Source organism: Anopheles coluzzii, chromosome 3, assembly GCF_943734685.1.
Source record: "Anopheles coluzzii chromosome 3, AcolN3, whole genome shotgun sequence".
Lineage (NCBI taxonomy): Eukaryota > Metazoa > Arthropoda > Insecta > Diptera > Culicidae > Anopheles > Anopheles coluzzii.
Window position 1 is genome coordinate 76,654,825 of NC_064671.1, and position 22,204 is coordinate 76,677,028.

At 45.7% G+C, this 22,204-nt stretch overlaps 1 protein-coding gene across 3 annotated transcripts in view; it reads left to right on the forward strand.

The window, feature by feature from the left end:
- The window catches only part of LOC120954933 (frizzled), a 237,792-nt gene that overhangs the window by 33,778 nt on the left and 181,810 nt on the right, over window positions 1-22,204 (forward strand). For all 3 annotated transcript variants that reach the window (XM_040375291.2, XM_049609607.1, XM_049609608.1), the window contains one exon: window positions 21,607-21,726. In XM_040375291.2, coding sequence (XP_040231225.2) covers window positions 21,607-21,726 — 120 coding nt within the window. The remainder of the gene's footprint in view (window positions 1-21,606; window positions 21,727-22,204) is intronic.

Here is a 22,204-nt window from a genome sequence, read left to right on the forward strand (position 1 = left end):
ATTTTTGTTGGGTTTTTGGGAATGTTTGTCATCTTCGTTATAGTACCTGGTAGATCTCAAATCTTCTGAATTTTCAAGAACGATGTTTTTTCTTCCTTTCCCATGTTCCAATGTTGAGCAAAATGGATTGCCCTTCTTAAATAGTCACAGACAAAGTTCCCGGTAGTTTTTCATTATCTTTCCGAAACAGGAAGAAAACTATTGAGATAATTAATGGTGATACATAAATAATTCTACCGTTTATGTGTGTGTGTGTGTCCTTCCATCACGCGTTGTTCGCTCAATTCAAACACACAATATCCTGGCCATCACCTCTTCCTTGCTAATATATTAACCCTAATATGTTACCCATTGCGTTATTAATGGACCCCGCTTCAACAGTGTAGTGTGTAGTGTGAGTGTAGTGGTGGGTATCGAGATCGAGATGAAATATGACAACTGCCATAACGCGCTTTTGCCCGGCAATGTCTCCATAACAAAAAGGATCGAAAGCATAACATCAAGTTTTGTTTTTGCCCCCTTTTTCGGTGGGGAAGTTTTGTGATATTAATGGCTGACGGGGGTGCAGTGCGAGGAGAGGATCACGGGAGCTCCACCGCGCATTTGTCAACGTATTTGCGGCTGCTTGTTGCTGCCTAGCCCTCCGTTTTGTCCCCCCCCCCTGCTCCATTGGTGGTTATTTATTTTGCGCCCTATTTGTTCTCGGAATTGGTTGTGACATCGACAAACGATAAAATGCCGGCTCACTGTGCGTGTGTTGTTGCGACGCTGACGCTGGCTCGTGTGTGGCTCGTCTTAGATGTGGCTTACGCGTGTGAGGCTCTCTCTCTCTCTGTCGGCTGCCCGCTCCTTATCTGCTGCCGGAGCACTCGTACACAGTCGCACACATGTTAATACCGCCAATAAACGACGTGGTTTATAAATAAATAAAAATCGATTACCGGATCGCGTTTGATGTCCGTCCGTCCGTCCTATCGTACGCGCACGCCTGCCCCGGAGGCGGCGGCCTTCGCCTTTACATCGCGCCCGCAAACACGCTGGGAATATGAAAAAGGCGTGCACATGCTGCTGCTGCTTGCAGGTAAGGAGATAGAGAGGGCTACAGTCGCGAAGGTACGAAGGTGTGCGTTTCGTTTTTCATTATTTCTGCATCCCTGTCCCCGATTCGCTTCCTCGGGGTTCCTTGTTACTTTGTGGCGACATATGCTGGGCGCTTGGTAGATAACCAATATTGCTTGGAGCTATGTGAGCAGCTCGGCACAACTACTTCTGTATCGAGCGAGGCAGCCAGGCAGAGGAAGGTATCGTTATCGGATCATGGAACAGCGTTTAGTTGATTGTTTGTGTAGGAATATTCATAGCTCACCCCCCCCCCCCCCCTGGCTAATGGTGGTGGGGTGCTCTTGGCTCGTGGCTTACTTCTGGGCATGTTTTTGTTTCACCCGCAGGATTGGCAGGATTCTTTCCACCGATATCATCTCTGACGGCTCTGACAGACCGGTAGCGCGCGTGGAAGCTTATTGCATCACTTTCAATCGAGATGTTTCAATTTTTTTCCTCCATCAAAGCTCTGCTCCGATCGGTGTGTTGTGTGTGTACTTTGGAGATTATCGTGTTGTGTGTGACCTTTCAGTGGGGCGTGCTGGAAATATTGGAAACGCTGTTGAACGGGGGACACCCAGGGCTCGGTGTGCTAATGGGTGCCGCAAACAGTCGTTTTGTGCTGCAGGGGAGGTCCGATTTACACTTCCATTAGCACGTTGCTTCGACGGATAATGGAGTGGTTTTGGAGAGAAGCTGTGCAGAGGACCGGACCGATCGGAAAGTGTTGGCCCGAAAGCGGGGGCCATTGTTTGTGCAAAGCAAAAGCACTTTTAGTAGGTCTAGGTAAACAAACGGTTTTGCTTCGGGGGGATCTCGTTTGTTCTTAATGTCAGTATTTTTAGTTTACTCTTGTTCTTTTTCTTTCTTTTTCCCATACTATCATAATTAAGAAATGATTTTACACTTGCTTCAAATAACATTACAAAACATTGAAAGAACATGTAACCCTATGATGTAAATAATGTCCTTTTTCCCCAAAAATATTTGGGAAATTAGAAATGATGCAACTTAAAGCATTCATGGTAATATCAAATTCCAAAATTGTAATAAAAATTAATAAAATAGAACAAACAAGTCAAGAATCGTGTATACGTTTGTTGCAAATCCTATTGCGCTAAAATAAAACAAAGCTTACGATTGTGCCTGGCTACAAAACTCGATCACAACAACAGCCCTGTCTATAGACACAGCTAACAAACCACACCCCCCCTTCAGAATCACAAAGCAGTCACAGCCATCACAGTCTATACCACCCTGTACACAACCCGTAGGAGGACGCTGCTCATGTCATAATATTTTATTATTTGGTTGCGTATCGTATGACAATTGCCGTGATCAGTGTGTGGAGCAGCGGAGCGTCTGCCAGTGTGTGATTGCCCCGAGCTCTGTTGGAAGTTGAAGCTTTGCAGGGAAATGTCGAACGGTCTCATTCCATCAGGTAATCCTATTCTATTTTGGGAGGATTCACTATTTTGGAGGGCGCAGAGCGAAATGGGTGAGCGGGCAGAACGTGTACGAATGCCCTTTATATTGCACTCGGTTCTATGTTCGAGGCTTTAGGGCCTCGAGTTCTGGGAAAGTGGAAACAATTCTAGGGTAAAAGGTATCGTCGAAGTTGCTGACACAGGCAAGAAAGATGTACTGTAAGCACTATCGATAGGGAAGTAGATTGATTTTTTGCGAATGCTCTGACTGTAGTATACTGTGAGTGTGCTATCCTTTTGTGTCGCTGTAGGAAAATGTTTTACGCGAATAGTCGAAGGATCTATTTTTATTTTGGGATGTACTTTGAAGTGATTGTCGGTTTTGATCAGTGTCTCTGTTGGGCTGTGTTGAGGATGAGGCTTTAGTTATTGGTCTCAGATAACATCAGCTGACGGCCATGTTGTTAGTTGAAGCCGCTGTTACACTGTTAGCTAGAATGTATCGACTGTTTTGCAATAATTGCTAGCATGCAGCGAAGGCAGTCTTGAGCTGATTTCCATCATGTCTACAGTGCACAGAACACACAGGCAATGCAGTTATCGTTTGATGTGCTACATTCTAAAGCTGAAATAAGCATGCTCCAATAATCCCATCCCTATATCCCATCACTAATGCAAGCTCATTAGCGCCGCTGTATGCACTATTCCACCCGGAAGCGTATTGATTGTTCTCCTAGTCAATATTTCAGACAACGGAGCGCACACTCATGATATGTGAAGGAGAATGCTTTCCATTCTAATGCGTCCATTGCATCCATCTGGTTCAGGCGTGGTCCAGCATGGACAATGTTGCGGCTCAGTATGTCGGTGTTGGTGCGGTAGGAAACTGGAAATTGAAAATAAGAACTCAGTATAACAAAAAAAAATCCCCACATACATTGTTCTTCAATGTTCGCGTATGTCGGTTGCCTGTTGCAACAATCGACATGATAAGAGCCCTTTCTGTATTTTCCATCGCTTGTGTGTGTGTGTGTGTAGGCCGTTGCGCGTAGAAGCAATCTCATCGATAGACCGTTTCAATTTCCGATACTTTGTGATTGGAAGCATCCAAACCAGGAATGGTACGTGCGTACTGCACCATATTGCAGTCCGGTAGGAAGGAATGTAGTGTCATCAAGTTTTTGAAAAGTCGCTATCACTACGGCGACGATGCTCTCTGATGATGAAAGTGATGCGATATTGAGATATGTCGTTCGATGAACGAGTACTGTCGATTTGATCGATCGCTGTCCAGAGATATCAAACCGTATGGGGGAAGAGATTTTTTCCTCTTGTTTTGGACAATAGACTCATCGGTTGAAGCTACATAGAGCTTCGGGTTCGGGATTTTTTATGAGATCAAAAGGAATGCTCATCAGAAAGTGGTACGAAGTGGGAAATAATTGGATGTGCATTTTCAGAAAGCCAGATGATGAGTTCAGATGTAGGGCCTACATCTTCGTCTTGCTGCAAGACACAATAATTGTATCTTTTGAAAATGTGTTCAGACTGTCGTAGGAAATCGTGAACTCCAAGAGATACATCCAGGCATTCTGGAACATATTGAAAAGATCTGATTGATGCGACATCATATTAAAAATGGATTGATATGAAGCTATTCTTAGTATTCCTATATTCAGATATTTCTTACATCTTCCTCACACATCTTTCCGAAGTTCCGAATCAACATGTTGGAACGATTCTATAACATAACATGCCGCTAAGACACGTAGAAAACAATTCCTCGCGCACTTTTGGAGCAACCCCCTCGAAAGACGATCGTAAAATCGTTGAACTACGTGATGAAATTCAACCATCTCGAACGTGAGTACAACGAACGCGGTCCCGCAGCACAAGCGTTCTGCCACATCAAAGACTCGGCAGCCGCGTGGTTCTAAACCCAAGTTTGGACTGTGTGTGTCTGAGCGATGCCGTGGTACGTGAAGCCAGTCAAAAACAGTAAAAAAAGCTCTGTACTCACTCGCAGCAACAACGGAACGGTGGTTTCCAGTGCACCGCGTCATGTGGTTTGTTGTTCCGTGTTTCCTTGGCGTCGCGATTCCCGGCTATGCCCGCGTGCGTTCAAATAAATGGCCGTTAAAGTTTATGATACGGACAATTGATGCGTTCTTCCACCGACTGAGGTGTGTGTGTGTGTGCATAGATGATTGTGTGAAGCGTTGTGGAGAATTGTTTAGGTTCTTGTGCCCTCTTCTCCGCACGCCGCAAAGGCACATCATCGTACCGGGGCCTGGTTTTGATTGTTATGAAATTGGAAGTGAATCACGGCGTGGGGAATTGTGCCGCGATGTGTTTAGATTTTGTATTTTAATTTCCGGATTTTATTTCTCACTTCAGCGCGTTTGAGCGTTCCGCGTGCCCTCGCGGAAAATCTTTCACCGCGCATTCAATCCTTTTCCACGCGAGGCTAAGCTAAGCCATAAATCTAGCCTCCCTCGCAGCACAACACAGAGTACCTTCCCAGTGTTTTTGGAGGGTACGTTCGGTGGTGGAGCATTAAATGAAATGATATTGCGGCCGGTTTCGTTTATTAATTATGGGAAGGAACGGATCTTTTACCAAACCAGCGAATGATGCTATTTTTTGCTGCTGTTTGTGGGCTGAAGGGATGCTTCTCTTCTTTGACTTAACCCCAACAACAACAACAGATCCGCAAGACAATGATAGCGCCATAAAGTGTGTCGGATGTCGGAACGCAATCGTTGGGGGTTCATCCAACGAATAATTGTGGGCCGTGTTAGAGCAAGTTATGGGTTTGGTTTTTTCGCTGCTCCCCAACCCCCGAGAGAGCAAGCGAATTGTCGCCTAACCTGTCATTAATTGTCAGCTGCTTGAAGCTGGGGGAGCTTTCAAGGGAGATAATGAAATTATCAGTGCTTCCCACCGAACAACCCATTTTTGTTTTATGTGTGCCGCCGGGTGGATTGTTTTGGCTTTTGGAAAGTAATAAAAATAATGTTTGATGGTAGATTTGGTTTAAGCAATGAAAGCGTTAGTGGGTGATTTTGATTTCCGCTTTTTACTTCCATTCTGACGATGAAAATGGAAAATCTGTGTGAGAAGAAACATAAATTGTTTACGAATGTAATGTTGGAAATGGGAAAAGTAAATCAACATCAGAGTGGCGAATGGAGATTGAGAGTGAATGAATTAACAATTGAATTATTGCTTATGTAAATAAGTGTTTTTGGATTCAAACTTAATTGCATTCATGATCCATAAAAGGAAAAAGCAAATAAAAATGATGTTTTGAAATGAAACATTGTAAGATTTTTTTGTGCAAAATTTATGACTGTTTCAATCTGACACTACTCACGCTGCGATTGCTTCATCTTATCAGCTGTCATGTTTTACAGCAGCACAAAGTACAACTCTTCCTTGTGCCCTTTGCTTTCGTCTCGTTCCCAAACACACGCTTATGATAAGAATGTTTTCCGTAGCGAATGAACGAGAAACAACCAGATTTATAGGTCTACAATCATTCCCGCGCGGGATGACTCCGGGCGGCAGCGATAACCTTCCGATCCATTAAACACATCGTGGGGTAGTCCAGATAGACAAACAGCAGGAGCCTAAATGCGTTACACATACACACGGTGCCTTGAACCCTTACTGTGGGGAGGAGCCCAGAGCCCGGGTTGGCTACATATTGGGTCGTTTGTAAAATTTTCAATTACCGAACCATTACCACACCCTGTACGTGGAGACACGGGACATCCAGGCAAACCCCAAACGCTGGGACCGTGTGCGTACAATTAACTGAAAGTCAACAACACAGATTAGTGTAGTTGCGTGTGGTTGTGTGTGTTGCCCTCTGTTGCCGCAATGATGGCAAACGCGCGCCCCTTGGAGTTGGTGCAAAACCGAGTTTTATGCAAATTTTACAACCCTAATTATCACCAAGGCGGCAGCGACGGCGGTTCCATGTTGCTGTTGGCAAAGAAAACTATCAACCAACAGGTCAACCTCTAATGCACGGGATGGGACGGAAAGGGGTTTCCTTTTTTTTGTGTGCACTGGAAAGCTGTTTCGAAAATACATTAGGAGAAGAAGGATAGAAGCGTGAGGAGCACAATGTTGGGAGCTGCAATGGACATTATAATTAGTGTTTGCTGTTTGTGCTCTGCGCCCCCGTGCCCTGGGAAGCAATCGCGCATTGACGTGCATATGTTGATTAGCAATTCAGTCTGCGTGCCCCGAAGCACGTTCTGGGTTTTGTTGGTGTCCAGCAAAATTAATTGTAGCTATATTTTGGAATTAACAAAAAAGGAAAAGGCTGTGGGTTGTGAGCGGCAGCATTTTGGAGGGATCCAATCAACCTCCAACGCATTCAAAAAAATCGCTGAAAATTGGCACTTTTTTTCTAATCATATCCTTTATTTCATTTTTTTTTCATTTCAGGTAAGCTGATCGGAGGGAATGAACAAACACGACTGCTAATAGCGCGGACACACACGCGTCACAATTTCAATATCCATTGGAACAGTGAACGCGCCATGAAGCATGGATAGGAGGGGAATTTGTGTACACAGATCGCTAGATCGATTCCCCAGGAGAAACGGCAGAGGATTGTAGAGTGCTGCTGTCAGCTGTCTGCGTTGGATGTTTGACATTAATTTAAGCGCACACGGAGCACACAGCACAAAACGGTGAAATTAGGTCACACAGCATAAAGGGCGTGCATACAGGAGCTTAGTCCGCAGAGAACGATTTAACAATTTTCATGTAGAATGCAAAAAAAAACTAGTTCTATATAGTGTACCTATTGTCCAAGGGAGTTAGGTTGTTAAACGTCGAAGCCGCCCGTTTTGTAACATACGCCGCAAATCGATCACGCATCGTGCGAGAAAAAAAAGGGTGTGCTTAATTGGTCAGGTTTAAAAAGTGGTGCAAAACAAGCGTCGGTACATAATTGGGCTTCGATGATGTGTTGAAAATTTAGTTTATTCGCCGCAAATTGAACACTTCAGTTGCGCGCGGCTCAACTTCCCACGCGGCGGGCTCACCGAGAAAATAATGCGATATTATACGCAAGTCTCTTTCGCTACAGGTAGGGGGACCGGTGGGCATTGATTGGCTGTTCGGGCGGACCAGTAGTAATTAAGTGCACTTACTGCACCGGCATATTGAGCGGCGAGGAGCGAGCCCCCCTACACCGGGGCCGTAAATCTTGACAGCACTTAAACTTTCAATGTGGAGCAAAAACTGTCCACAATTTAAGCCCATTCGCCTGCTCAAGCTTTGAGTGAGATCGTTCTGGAGACGTGTTTTGGGGCGAGAAGTGGCTCCAGCCAAAGCCAAACAAATTAGTCTTATCGACAAGGCAGCAGCTAGCTGTGTGCAGACTGTATATAGGAGATGGTGTGGTGTAATGGCATTGCAAGGGTGGACCACATTACGTTTGATGGTGGTGTCTATTGGCATATGGTCTTGTGTACAGATAAACTGTATCGTATCGTTTGAGAAGCGTGCTCGCAAAGGAGAGGTTTCAATTTAAATGCATTGCCATTTGTCACGGAAATTGGAATGCGTTTGATTCGACTGGGGCGAGACGGCAGTAGTAGGGATATAAATTAACCCCACACATGCGGAACCAATGTCTCGAGTCTCCGGATTCAATTCGGAGCTACGAGTGCAACAGGTTTGGTGCAACAGATTAGCGTTTGCGGGCAGACGACAAATTACCCGAGCGGATGGATCTAGGGAGAAGGAAATGAATTGAGAGTGATGGTAGAAATTATAGACAGCCAGAGTTTGTGGGTTTGATATTGGAACAGGCGAGGCTTAAGGCAAGTTGTGTCGGTGATGTTGTCTTGAAGTTACTGTGAGAAATAGAAAACAGCTGGAGGCAATTTCTTAAGCTGTGCAAAAGGTGCGGAGGAACTTAGTATGTTCCAAAAATTGCCTTTAGGTCCTGTTTTTAAGTTACTGAAACTTCACAGACGATTCTTAGAAACTCCATCTCCCAAATTAACTCATTTAAACAACATCTCTTCGCAAGAGCATCGGCTCATTGACAAATATGGCTCAATTTGTAAGGCTTTAAGCTCCTCCGGCACAATAACGTCACATTAGAACCGATTAGAACTGGATCACGCGCCGACTCTTTCCCCAAAAACGCCGACAAGAGTAAATGCTCACTTCCGGAACCCATTTTCATCACAATGAAGACCTTAAATGGTGGCGCCCCATAAGCACCATCAGCGGAGGGATCTTCCGGTGAGCGTTCCTCAAAATGAAGTTATTATATCGACATCGTCGAATTATCGTCGCTGAAATAATTCACCCCTTTCGCGCGTTGTGAATTGTTTCGCCACGCGGAGCACGATGATGATGCGGACACGGCGAAGAGAGCACATACACGGATGGGTTTGCCCTGCGTGCTGCCTGCCTGCCTGCTGCTCTCGGTCTCCTCGGTTTCTGGTTTCGCTTCGGCCGACCGGGTATAGCGGCCGCCCAAATCCCCAAAGGAAGCTGTAGGCTTTTGAGACGGCGGGAATTCATCAGAAATATTCGTTTGATTCGTGCCGCCCCGTCGGGCACTGGCTTAGTCGCTCCTTGATGTCTTGTGACGACGCTACAAAGTGCGGCCAAGGGCTCTTTGATGCTTGACGGCGAAGGCTTGCCCGGTTTTGATGACAAAGTTGTTTGAGGTTAGCGTTAGCTTCTCTCCCTTTTGCCGATTTGTGGCTTGATTTGGTGCTTCAAGCGCTGTGCATTGTACGAACATTTAGAATTTCTTCGCCTTGGTTTCTCAGGTCCCCTGTGGGAGCATTCGTGTGGGTATGAGAATGGTTTGAATGGTGACGTAATTACGGGCTAATTGTGCAACATCACGGACAATCGTGATATCTTAGGGGCGATTGTGAACTGTGTTTTGTTCCACATTTGTCATTCTCGCCTTCGGACGTGTTGGTCGGAACAGCTGTTCGAACTAAGGAGACATTGCATTTTACATTTGTTTGGTGTACTTTAACACCGTACGCGTACGAGTGTAATTTTCTTTCGTTCTTTCGTCATGGAAAGGGGATGAGGAGTGCGAATGCTTTTTCCTGTTTGTAATTGCGGCACCATTGTGGGTGATTGTTTTTTTTTGCTTGGTTCTATGTACTAGTGATGTGTCAAGTTGGGATAAATCCGGACTACGTTCCGACTCCGAATATTTCGGAACTGACTTTGGACGATTCTGAACGACTCTGGTTCTGAAGTCCTCTGGAATCGTTGTTTCGGAGTTGTCGGGAGTTGGAGTTATCTGGTAAAGTCCGTTGTCGGATATGTTCAGAGTTGGAGGTGTCCGGTTTTAGAGCTCTTCAGAATCGTTGTCCAGAGTCATACGTAGTTCGAGTTATCGGCTGAAGTCCGAAGTCGAAGTCGTCCAGAGTCGCAGTTGTCCGGAGTCGAAATCCTTCAGGGTCGTCCCGAGTCGTCCGGAGTCATTCGGAATCGTCCGGAGTCGTCCGGAGTTAGAATAATCGAAGTAGTCCTCCTACTTCGGATGACTCCGACTCCTGCTGATTGCGACTCCGAACGACTTCGACTTGTCGTAGTCGGAATCGGAGCACATCACCAGCACAGATACAGTCGAGCGACCGCGAGAAGCACAAAATCAAATAAATGATCAAATTTCTGGCCCCGACAGCCCACCATTAACCCTTTCTGGGACGAAGCTTTAGTCTTTCTCCCGGTGCAACGTTTTTCTTCGAAAAGGGAAAATAAAACCGACCGGTTGGGGGTGTGTTGAGCGGTTCGTTTGCCCCGTTGATGATGATGAGATGTTAACGACACCCAGCACTAATCGGTTAATGCGATAAGTACTGAGTGCCCTAGCAACTCCTCTGCCTGCTCCCCGTCAAACATCCCCTTTAGAGCCGTGTTGACCGGAAGAACCGAGGCGGGAATTAGTTTCGTATCGCCTGTGTCGGTTTTACGAAGACGCTGGAAATTTGGGTCGAAAGTTTTCTATTTTCTTCGGCTGCTTGTTGTGGGGTGCGGGTTCGGTGCGCACCAGGAAACAGATACAGGTCATTTACAAGGGCCATTAGGTCGGGACGGTCTCATTGAAAAAAGAAACGAGATCCCCACTCATTGCGGGGAGGCTCTTTATGCGGTGCACTTGAAGTGTGTGTGTGGCAAAGGTAAAACAAAAGCGTGCGCTAGGAAAAATGAATGAAACTAGGAAGGAGCGTCAGAATAAGACAACAAAAAACGCACGTACTAACTCGACCCCATCTTGGAATCGTGGACGGCCGTGGAATGGGTCGCATAAGACAGTTGAAAACGACCGATAATGAGCGGGTATGGCCGAGTTGCCGGACGAAACTATTTGTCGGAAAAGTTATGATGCCGTTTGCGGCAGCAGGGGAGCGACCCGTCCGTAGACAGCAAAGCGTGTAAGACGGGGTAGAGGAAGTGTTTTTGTAGATGATAAATGCATACAATCGGCTTTGCGGGAGGTGACTTGTGGCAGAGGGGATAGAGGGCGACCATGGTTAGTGGTAGTTTTGTAAACCACATCGTTTAGGGTTTGTTTTCGTGATGCGAGGGGGAAGCAGCAGTGTTTTCAATCAGCCTTTTCCTGGCCGGTTAATGTTCGCCCGAGTATTTGACCTTTCGTTGGGTTATTTTTGAAGATGAATTGGATGGCGAAGGAGTTGGGGCTGGTAGCGAGATTATGAAATAGTTGCTGGAGTTGTTGAGGATGCTTCTTTTGAAGTTGATTGTATTTGTAGGTGCTTGTAAGGTCTATGTGAGCTTTAGGTTGCCGAAGCTCGCCATTTTGTTAGACATTTGTGTAGAGAGTATCAGTTAGATGTTTTCCTGAAGGAAACCTGAAATTTTGATATAAATTGTCTGGATTTTGCTTCTATCCAACTCGAATTCCTTTATGTCGACATAAGTCGACATCTGCTGTACTGATCGCATTTTGCTCATACTCAACCTTAGTTATCTCGTACAGTACCACATGAACCTTCAAAGGAATTTTTGTTGCCTCTAATTTGGAAATACTTCCTTCACCAGCATCCGTCCCGAAAAGGGTCTTATCTCGAAACGTCGATTAAACGGTTTGCTCTCCTTTAAGCGATCAGATAACGTCTGTCGCTTTCTTATAAGTCGCCAGTCTAGTTCAGCTGCCGGTCGGCTCAATTTGGGTCGAAAAATGAAACTCCACAACCTTCTGTTTGGTGCGCTGGTGAGATGGATGTCTTTCATGTGATCGCATTCCGGTATCGACAAGGGTTGATTCTCTCGGTTGGAAAACCGAATTCATATAAGGGCATCTCGCATGACGCACCCAGAGTTGCATGTTGCTCAAAATCGAACCCCGCTTCTCCGGTTCTCTCAAGTGTGTGTGCCGTCCAATTTAGGCTAGTTGTGGCCATTGCTGCACACTACCATGCGTGGACAACGTAGTTGCCATTCTTGGCCGCACAAACTTGGAGTGTTTGGGATTAGGTCTCTCGTGCGCCTTGAAAGCCACACAAAGACGGGCATATGGACCTAAAAGGCCCAGGAAATCCCAAATCGTGCCTTAAAAACGAAACGCAACATAGTTTGTGGTCGTATATTGAGATTGGTCTGAGCGTTTATGCGCCTCGGAGGTTTTCTAGATCGCATCTCAACGGTTGCGTCCTCACTTGTGTTTGTGGTTAAAAATTATGGAATCTGTATTGCAGTAGCAGCATTCCGGTGAGATATAAAAAAACAGCGAATTCCAAAAAAGTCGTCCATTTTTGGGATCCGTTCACGCAAGACTTTTCTTTCTATTGAAGCTTTCTCCCTAACACACACAACTGTTCCATATGCATCAACTCGGGCTCGGGTTCATCCAGCCGAACGGGTCTCCTCGCCGTGTTTGTGCAAATTTCATTAACATAACGATATTGGGCGGGCGAGCCTTGGGAGTGTGTTGAATGCCGTCACCTCGGTAACGACGGTCTTTCCTCGGCAAGACACAGAGTGTGTGAGGGTCACGCCGTTTTTTTTTCTTCTCCTTTTTTTCCGGTGATCGATCAACATTCTTCAGCACCCGGCTTGACCCGGGAACAGTGGACGACCCGCATCGGTGCGAGTGCCTGTCCCCAGTCCCCGATGATGGAAGGGATGTAAAAGATCCTGGCGGCGTGGCACTCGCCAGCTCACTCTCTTGAGTAGATTGAATTGAATGGAGATTGAAATTTGCGCCGAGATGGGCAAGAGTGGTCGGCTAGGGGACGCAGATGACGAAATGGAAAAATATTTTAAGTGAACGATTGACCCAAAGTCTCAAGGCGGGGTGCTGCCGTGCTGCCGCTACCGTTTGGTAACGACGAACGCGGGGACAGACAGACCGCAAAAAAGGAAGAAATCCTTAACTTCAACCCTCCTCTCACCAACAAAAAAACGAGTCCGAGCGTGTACTCATGTGTCTATCTATATGCAAATAATCTGCCTGCCTGCCTGCCTGCTCCTGCTGCTAAGTGTGGTGGACTCCTGCCCCTTTGGTGGCGGTCTCCTCATAGTGATCGTGCACCGTGGCGCTTGGGTTTTGTTGAGAGGCGCATTTTTTTTTGTTTGGTGTTGCAGGAGTTCGTTGTTTCACTGTTTTGCGTGGCCTCTGCATCTCATTATCTGTGGCACCGCGGGCCTATTTAAACGAGATTGAGTATCGATTTTTTTTGTTGGTACGGCTTCGGCTAGTCTCTCTCTGCAGCTGTCTGGGTACTCTGTAAGTTGGCAGTGTCGGTATTTGAACCATGCGGCGCATTAGAGTTCTTTGTGGTTTCGTTCATGAGCTGTCATTCCGCCACTCAACGTGGGCGATGACGCATTTTATTTTTTTGCTGCTGCTGTTGTCTTCTCCTTGGGAATTCATCTGGCAAGATAAAGCCTTTCTCACCTAGCCAGCAGTAAGAAGTGGAGTTAATTCTTCTACGGCCCAAATTTCATTCAGCTCCGTTAGCTCCGTCCGGTGAGGTCCGGCGCTGTGAGACGAGGCAATGAAACGCATTTGCACGATTGCGGTAGAAATGTGGCTGTTTTTCTGTGTTCGGGGCCCAAAATTGCGTTTAGTGCCGGATCTGGGTCCATTTCGTAACGAACTTTTCCCTCCAGCGCCACGCCCGGAAGATCGGTATCCACCACGGTGAATGTGCATCGTCACACCACACATCAACGGGGAAGGAAGCGCTAGGTCCAGTTATTTTTCCATTAGGAACTCGGTTGTACAGCGCAACGTACATCTTGCGTGTTTTGCGGAGCACGTGCTGTGTACGCACATGTGTTGTGTGTACACCTTGGGCATTTCTGAACGTTTGGTTTTGCCATCTCCTGATGGGCTTTCGGCAGCAGCAGCCTCCTTCCAGCAGTGGTGGAGTGGACTGGAATATTTAAGCTTCCATGTGCTCGAACGGCCACTCTCCGTGTGTGCCTCAGTTTGTTGATGATGGCGATATTGAGTGAATATTAATTGGCTTCTTGAAAAAGTTGTGTACTTGGAGCAGCAGGCCCAGGTCGCCTCTCTGCATAACGGGTGTTTGAAGAGGGCTCGTAGCTATGCCTTCACCTCATCTCGCCTCGCCTCTCCCATTGCAAGGCTCACAACAACACCGTTGGGTCGTTGAATTTTTTGCCCACTTTCGCTTACGTGAAGCTAATTTCCCTTAATTACCGGTACGTGTTTTCGAGCAGCACGCCCAGCGCCTGGAGTGGAGACCCGTGGAGTCGCGCCAGAGACTAGGTTGGCTCAGTTGCCAGAGGTTGAATCTGATCGGCGCCACTTTGCGGTCGGTTTTATTACTACACCGACCGGTGTGTTTGTGTGTACACATTGCGACACGGAGCAGGAAACCCGTGTTGGAGTTATTTTTCCACCCCGAATTCAATTCTGTGACCGTCTTATCTTGATGATGGGGCGTCTGAGGATGACAATTTTAATGTGATTAGTTTTACCGTGCTTTCGCGAAGATTTGATTGGATATGATATGGGGGGAGGGTGATGGGGCGAAACGGGGAAAAGGCCACACGCAACACTGTGAAACTCAATTAAGTGTGAATAGTGTTGATTGAGAGGCGAACATCAACATATCGGTTTGCAATTATCACTTGCGTTTGATGTTTTGCAATGTCGGGAAAAATGGTTCATTTAAGCGTTTGGAGTTAGCAGAGCGAATCAAATTGGGTATTTTTTCAGTGCATTGATTATGGTTGTTTCGTTTTCTGAAGTTGTCCAGGTTTGAGATCGCTTCAGGGGACCTAAAGATGTAACTTCAAGTCTCTTTCATTCCTGCTTGTATGATGCTTGAGGCAATAAGACTCATTTTACCATAGCTGAAGGCTCAAAATTCTTCCCTTAAAAGCATAATTTGTGCCTAATTTAAGCTGAATAGCTCTCAGTTACAATGCCATTTTCACTATTATGCTCCAATCTTTTGAATTTTGCCATCATGTTGCCTTGAGGATCCAAAAGACAAAACCGATCCCATATAAAAGGATAAGTTTAATTTAGTTATCGTTGTAATTGTAGGCTTCCGGGCCGGGAAATTCTGCCGCTTCCGGGCCGGGTTCTTTGTGCTTGGATTCATTATATTCCTACCACCTTTACCGGGTAAGCCTACAGTGCCAAATTCTGTCAGGAACGAGGCAAACGGGCCTGCCAAAACACAGCCGCAATGAATGGGGCCCAGATTTTTCGTGCTTGTGCGCCGCGGCCCAATGCAGAAGTCAATTTGATGGCGTGTTTTTGAAAAGCGAAGAATACGCTTTTCAACCTCGCTTGAAAGGCGTCCGTTCCCCGGGCCAACCGACACCCAATCCACGTCCGGGAGGGGTGAAAAATTCTTTCAAATGATGGTTGGAAATTTATTGCTTAGCGGCAGGCGCGCGTTGTCTTCGGCTGGTCTTGGCAGCCGTTCTCAAGGAAGGGGCAAGAAACTTCCCCAGCACCTCCGGGACTCTTTGTGGGAGAATAAAAGAAGAATCTGCCTTTGGTTTTTTGGGCCGAACTGGGCGCAACTTCTCTGGGTCAGAGCATGGGTCTGGGAGGGAGTTTTAATTTGAAAATATGTATACACCACGACAGCAGCACACACACCAGCGCATTGTTTTGGCTGCGGGTGTAAAGCGCCGTTTGCTTCCGGTTTGTCCAATGGGACTGGGGGCGAATCTCACTGCAGAACCTACCCACTAAGATGGGTCACAACCTCTTTCTCTTGCTCTCTAGCTCATTCTCCCAGAAGCCGACACAGTTTCATGAAAGACGCAACTTTTGGCACAAAGGAACCTTGGAATCCTCCCCGCCCAGGAACAGTTCATTTCGAATCAATGGTGGAAGTTTGTGTTTGTGTCTATGTGTGTGATGAGTTTGCTGAAAATATTACGCCAAAAATCTTATCGCGAAGCTGCTGGTCCGCTGGAGCTCTTTTGGGGCGTTTTAGGGGCTGTGGAAGTCTTTTCCGAACGATGAAACCTTGCATTTAGGTAGGTTGGCGTTAGGAATGGTTGGCATCCGGCGTGCTGCCATCGCCAAGCAGAGCACACCGCGCAGCTATCATAGTGAGCACTGGGTGTGTTGTTGGTTGGAGTGGGATCTTGCGAGGATGAACGTTTTTTTTAATATCAAAAGACATGTCGACGGTGGCTCCAGAAACCAATGAACGGTAAGGGGACAGCTGTGGTGCTTGGTACAAACAGTTCAGGAAATGGTTGGTAGAAAGATGAATCGGTGGTGAAAGAGTAATTAAATTTGAACGGTAAATATTGAATCAAGCGGAATGGCACCCGGAGCGTAAACAATGAGGGAATGAGTTTCCGATGACGATCGAAAGTTCGCGCGGGACAACAGACAGTCTTAGACAGTGGTAAATACAGAATGGTAAACAATATGGCTGCAATATCGTTTTTCTTTGGTGTTTTTCTTTTCTAAAGCTTGTTTTGTTTATCGTGAAGCTTTAGAAATGATTTAAAGAGTGATGAATGTTTTCGATATTCAATAAGTTTTTCGATTCATCGGTGTTCAGAAGTGTTTTCAATGCGCGTTTCAAAAAATAGGAAATTTGCTTACTTTATATATTTTAAATTTTTCGAATTGTTCAAACCAGATGATTAGAGTTTCATATTTTACAGCTGAGATTTTGTTAGCACTTCAGGCCAATATCTATGTACAAGCTCTGCATACTTACACCGTTTTTGAGCCCATATTAGGCTGCTTTTGGACGTAGTTCCACTGTGTGTAAACATTTGGCGTTCAACTGAAGTACTGATGCCTCTCTGAACTTTGCTCGTATCGTAACTCGAGCATGAGGCATTAAAATGTCCATTATTTTAAGAGTATTAGCTTCGAAGTAGCTACTGGAAACTCAATGTTATTTCTAATAGAGGTGGATCACTAATTCCAACAAGATTATTACACTGGTTTTAGGTGGTTTTTTTTTTTGTTTGATTTTATGTGAACAATTTGTATGTAACCTCCTGTCAATCTAAGATCTTTTGTCAAGATTTTTTGTTAAAAAGTACATTGCACAATGTTTATTGATCATTTATACGATACGAGGCTACCTATGATATTTCAGATTCTAGAGCAAGAACATGAGCTAGAACATCTGTTCGACTGCAAATTAATTCATCTCCAGGGGATGCAATCATTTGGATTAGTGCATTAAAAATGTTTTAATTGATCCGCCTATGCCTGTCCGACTCACGATTTCTTCCGCCTCGGCACAAACCCTATTGAATCTGCGCAACATTGCATTTTCGATCATTAATTTTAGCTGAACTCCTTTCGGCGGCTGGCGCGGGGGTTGATCATTATCTCACCGTACCTTTCGTGAACGAGATTCCCATGCACACAAACACTCACACAAAACGTGCCTCTACTCGTCCGGGCAGCACACAATCGTTTTGTTGCACCCCGAAAACTCATTTAGCTGCACTTATTTCCATCGCTTTCCCGTGCCCCGATCGGCATGGAAATTCGCATGGAACTCAATAAAACTTTGAACCATGCACAGCAGCAGCAGCACGGCCGGGGAATGCAGGTTTGCAGTTTACGCTCAACAGCCAGACAGCTAGTCTGTATGGCTTCAGCAACTCCGTGCCGTTTGCCTCGGCATCGAAGATCCATCAATCCGATTCCGAATTGCAAGTGAGCACTCTGTCGCGGGCGGGTTGGGCAAACGGAGATGAATTGCGAACGAATGGTACCTCGCGATGATGGTGCTCCCATTTTCATTAGCATTTTTAGCCAGTCGTGTTGCTGCAGTTGCGCTTCGCACCGGAGGCCGTATTTTTTTGTTTTAGTTTTGTTGTTTCCTCCTACTTCTGGGACGGATGGACGATAGTTTCGCCGCGGCTTGCATAATCGGTAAACGGTTTCACGGAAAAGCTATTAGCGGATTGGAAAACAATTACAAATTATCCAGTCTCGTTGTGCAGTCGATTGGAAAGATGTGTTAGACAGGCACTGGTTTTGTTTTGTGCTTCTTTTTGTTTTAGTTTTAGTGTTGCTTGATCGACTGGGTGAGCGAGCGCGCGATTTCGGAGGAAGGAATTTCAGCAACCAACAACCTTGCAACAAGCTTGTACTTGAGTGTAATTGCAGCGAGTGCTCTTAAATGTTAGCTTCGCTGTTGTGTCCCAGTGAGTGTCTGCCATAGCGCGCTAAAGAGTGCTGTTTGGCTGTTGTAAGTTGCACTGTTTTTAGAGGGTAATGAAAGTGGCCTACACTTTGCTGAACCGATTGAGCACCGATGTTATAAAGATATTAACCCAAATACATAACAAGTTCGTTCCAATCATCGCAACCTCCACCGTATAACATACCTTGGATGAGGACGGCTTTTTTGGAAAAAGCTTTTGCCTTAATGTCCCGAAATGCCAATCTCGATGACTTGTATCTGAGCTTGGAGCTAATTAGCTTTTTTGTTCCTCATCTCGTTCCACCAACTACCCTGAACTGGCTCGAACTATCGGCTCAAGATTGATTGGAATCGTTCAATTTCGTGGAGAGTTTCCCTTCCCTCCGGTCCAAGCGTCGATAGGTCAAAATCTATTGGACGAGTACTTTGCAGAAATTGAAAGACCCGCCTCGCGAGAATGGCTCAGAGGAAGACTCGTGATGCTGGTAGGCCTCGCCACGCCGAAGAAGATCTAGGTCAGAAGAGCGGTCGCTCGTCTGCAGCAGGTTAGACGATTGTTTCGTGCTGTTTTGTCTGCGTTAAGCCCGTTACCGAAATCATTTGCCGAAGCGATGACAACCGTTTTGGATGACTTGGATAGATCCTGCCGACGCCTACCTTTAACATTTGCTACGCACGCGTCCATCAGCGCTAGTGGGAGTGGATGTGGCCAGGAAAAAGAAGATTAAACTTTTACGATGATGTACCATGATGATGCCAAACCATGATCGCATGACGTAGCAAATGTTACCGCCGGTCGCGACACGCTGACCCCGATAGAGAGACTGCGGCGCGACTACGATCACGATCACGTGGAAACGAGATCCCGATGGGGGTTATATTCTTGCCTTGGCGTGCTGCTCCTCCCTTTACCCATATCGCGGGGTTGGATTACTTTCTCGCGCCGCACAGTTCGTGGTTGCGATCGTTAGGGTCGTTTGTGGGTAATAAATACGTCCTTTTTTGCGAGCACGCGTTATGTTTTTCTTCCATCGCCTCCAGTCCTGGCACTGATTTGCGCGCGGACCGCGGAGGACCGGTTTGGGTCTTGGTGACCTGCTTTAAATTCCCGTACCGAAGCACACACACACACACAGCGATTTGACTTACGAGCGTACGAGATGGCTCTCCATGCATGCATGCTGTGCGTGTGCGATGGGACTCGGTTTGGTTAGTTGTCTCCCTGGGTACCTCTGCCGCCGGTGCGTACTCGATTTCGAACCGCATGCAAATAGCAATAAATCAAAACGCTGATGAAACGTAAACGAGGGCAAATACGCTAAAGGGGGGTCGGAGGATGTTGGAGCCACTTGGGTTAACGGTTGCTGCGGTGGTGCACAATCATCGTCTCTCACGCATTTACTGCGATAGATCTTCGTGTCCGTGTGTGTGGACCCGTTTATCGGTCCAATTTCATCGCAATGGACTAATTTTCCTGTGGTCCCGTGGCGTACCTTTATAGCAGCACCCTTATATGCTGTGTGCACGGCGACGGTGTGACAGGCCGATCTGCAGATGTTCGAAGTGCAGGGGACTCACATGCTGGGCAACTGTGGACCGGAAAAAGATTAGTCCATCTTGTGCCGAACGTCTTGTTTGTGGTCCTGTTTGCCTCGTTACGTTCTGTGGCGCAAGTCGAAGAAGATTTATTGAACTGGGGACATTTAGAAAGGGGTTTAATGTTGATGTATGCCGTGGCCGTATGTGAAGTAGCGTGTACCATACGTGCAAGATGTATGCTGCTGTGTGTATCAAACAGTTGGATAGCTCTCTTCCCGATGGAACCTAGGAAATGTGTTTTACGAAGGGGTTTAAAGATTGTTTTAGCCAAAAACTTGCCATCAAACGACTTAATTGTGTGAGTTTTAAGGTCATCTCAACAATAAATCAAGCGTTAAGCGCTTCCAATGTTTTGTAGAAAATTTAAGTAAAATCGTATTGTTTTTTGCCTCCAATTATTCTGATGTCAAATTATTGATTTCAGAAAATCAAGTTCGATATTAAAGACATTGGTTGAAACTGCAATTCAACGCCAAATAGATGCCATTTACGTGTGTTTTTCAGTTGATATTACAATAAACTTTGAGCAACCTGCAGGTGAGAGTTGTCCGCAGATATATTCTATAGATCCTACAAGACCTGAAGGAATCAATTTCTACCTGGAGAGACACCCCGTAGCAGAGACTAATATGTTTAATATGTCCAGGAAGTGGTATTAATTATTATGTCCAGAGAGCCCTTACAGACCGGCAAGATCTTGTAGGTCGTTGAGCCAAAAGGATATGATGGGTGATCAGATGATGTTGGTAAAGCACAACTCCATTGATTAGTAATCGAATAATGCGTTTCTTTACTATCAAATTTAGTTCCTTGGATAATTTGTGGTTTACATGAGTTTCAAGCGTTCTCATTTTTATGGGACACTCAATTGACTCTTTCTTACCTGGAAGTTAATTGTACTTGACGGGAATTAGATTCTACGGCAGCTGCTGGGAATTAGATTCTATAGAATTGTCCTAAATCGGCATTTTTTTAGGACAAGCACATTGAAAACCCAATAGTAATTTCCAATGCGTCTGTATTGGAGATATGATGATTACTGTAATATTTAAGGTACCATAGTTCTTCATCAGATTTGTGAGGTATCTTTGCTGAACAAGATCATCTAGATCAGTAGTATTAAACGAGATCCATGTCATGTAAAATCCATGTCACCTTAGAATTTAATTTTTGTTTTACGTTATTTTGAAATTGTGATCTAAAGTGATTCGTTTATTGAGAAATGTACCAGGTATTATAGCGTATCTTCTTTATAGCTTCCGACTGCTATACTTTTTAGCTACTGATCACCGTTCTCGTATGTGCAGTACCAATGAGCCTCTATTATGGACACCAGATGTAATGTGACGAATACATCAAACAAATTCTCAGCTGATATTACAAAGCTCTTAGTAAACAACAACTTCAATTCAAATTCCAAATCCATTAGCATGAACCCTATTCGATTACAACTCATGTTATAGCTGATGGACTATGGTGTGCGGTGAAAGCCCATGGACGGTTTCATAGTACTCGATTTGTACCAAAAACTTTGAGAAAATCATAAGCCACCTGCTGCACTATAGTACTGCTCATTAACGTTTGCACCTTTGATGTTGGAATTTAATCGTGCTACGAACGAGATTTCGTACTACCACGCGAGCTCTCTCAATTGCAACCGTTTTCCACAATCCTTAAAAGCTTTTCCAACTAATAACTCCTGTTCAAATTTATGATTCAAATATTCCCCTGCGTATCTACTATACTATTTGCTGAAGCACTATTTGAACTAACATTTTCCATATATTCCGTTTGTGGTTTTATTTCAGGTTACCAAGGATTGCGGTGCACCGTGCAACTCGATGTTCTTCTCGGAAAACGAACGCACCGTGCTGAAGTACTGGGTCGGCTCGTGGGCTGCCGTGTGCGTGGCGAGCTGTTTGTTCACGGTAAGTGGGAAGGTTTTTTTTTGGGGGGGGGGGGGGGGGGGGGTTGAGGACATGACGCTAAGTTCGTGCCGAGTTTTATAGCGTTCGAGTATAATACAATTACTGTGCCGGGAATATGAGTTTGGCGAACGATCCATGACACATGAGCGCAAAGCTGCGGAAGAGCGCGTGATGATGAGCCATGAAGCAGCCACGGCGACGAATGATGGTAGGAATAATGATGAACTGGTGGCCGCCTTCACCCGGTGGGAAGCGGCAGCGGGTAGAATGTGCCAACACGAATTAATAATTACTAAAGTTTTCTTCCGCACACCGTGCTGCGATGTTTGCCTCATCTTGCCCCTTCTGGTGCAAAAAATGATAATGAAAACGATGCTTTTTGGTGCAAGTTTTCTGTCTCTCGCAGCCTCTATACACCGGGTGCGTAGAGCGGAAAGCCGTCCGACGGAGGCTAAACCAAGGTAGTTGCTGCGGTAGG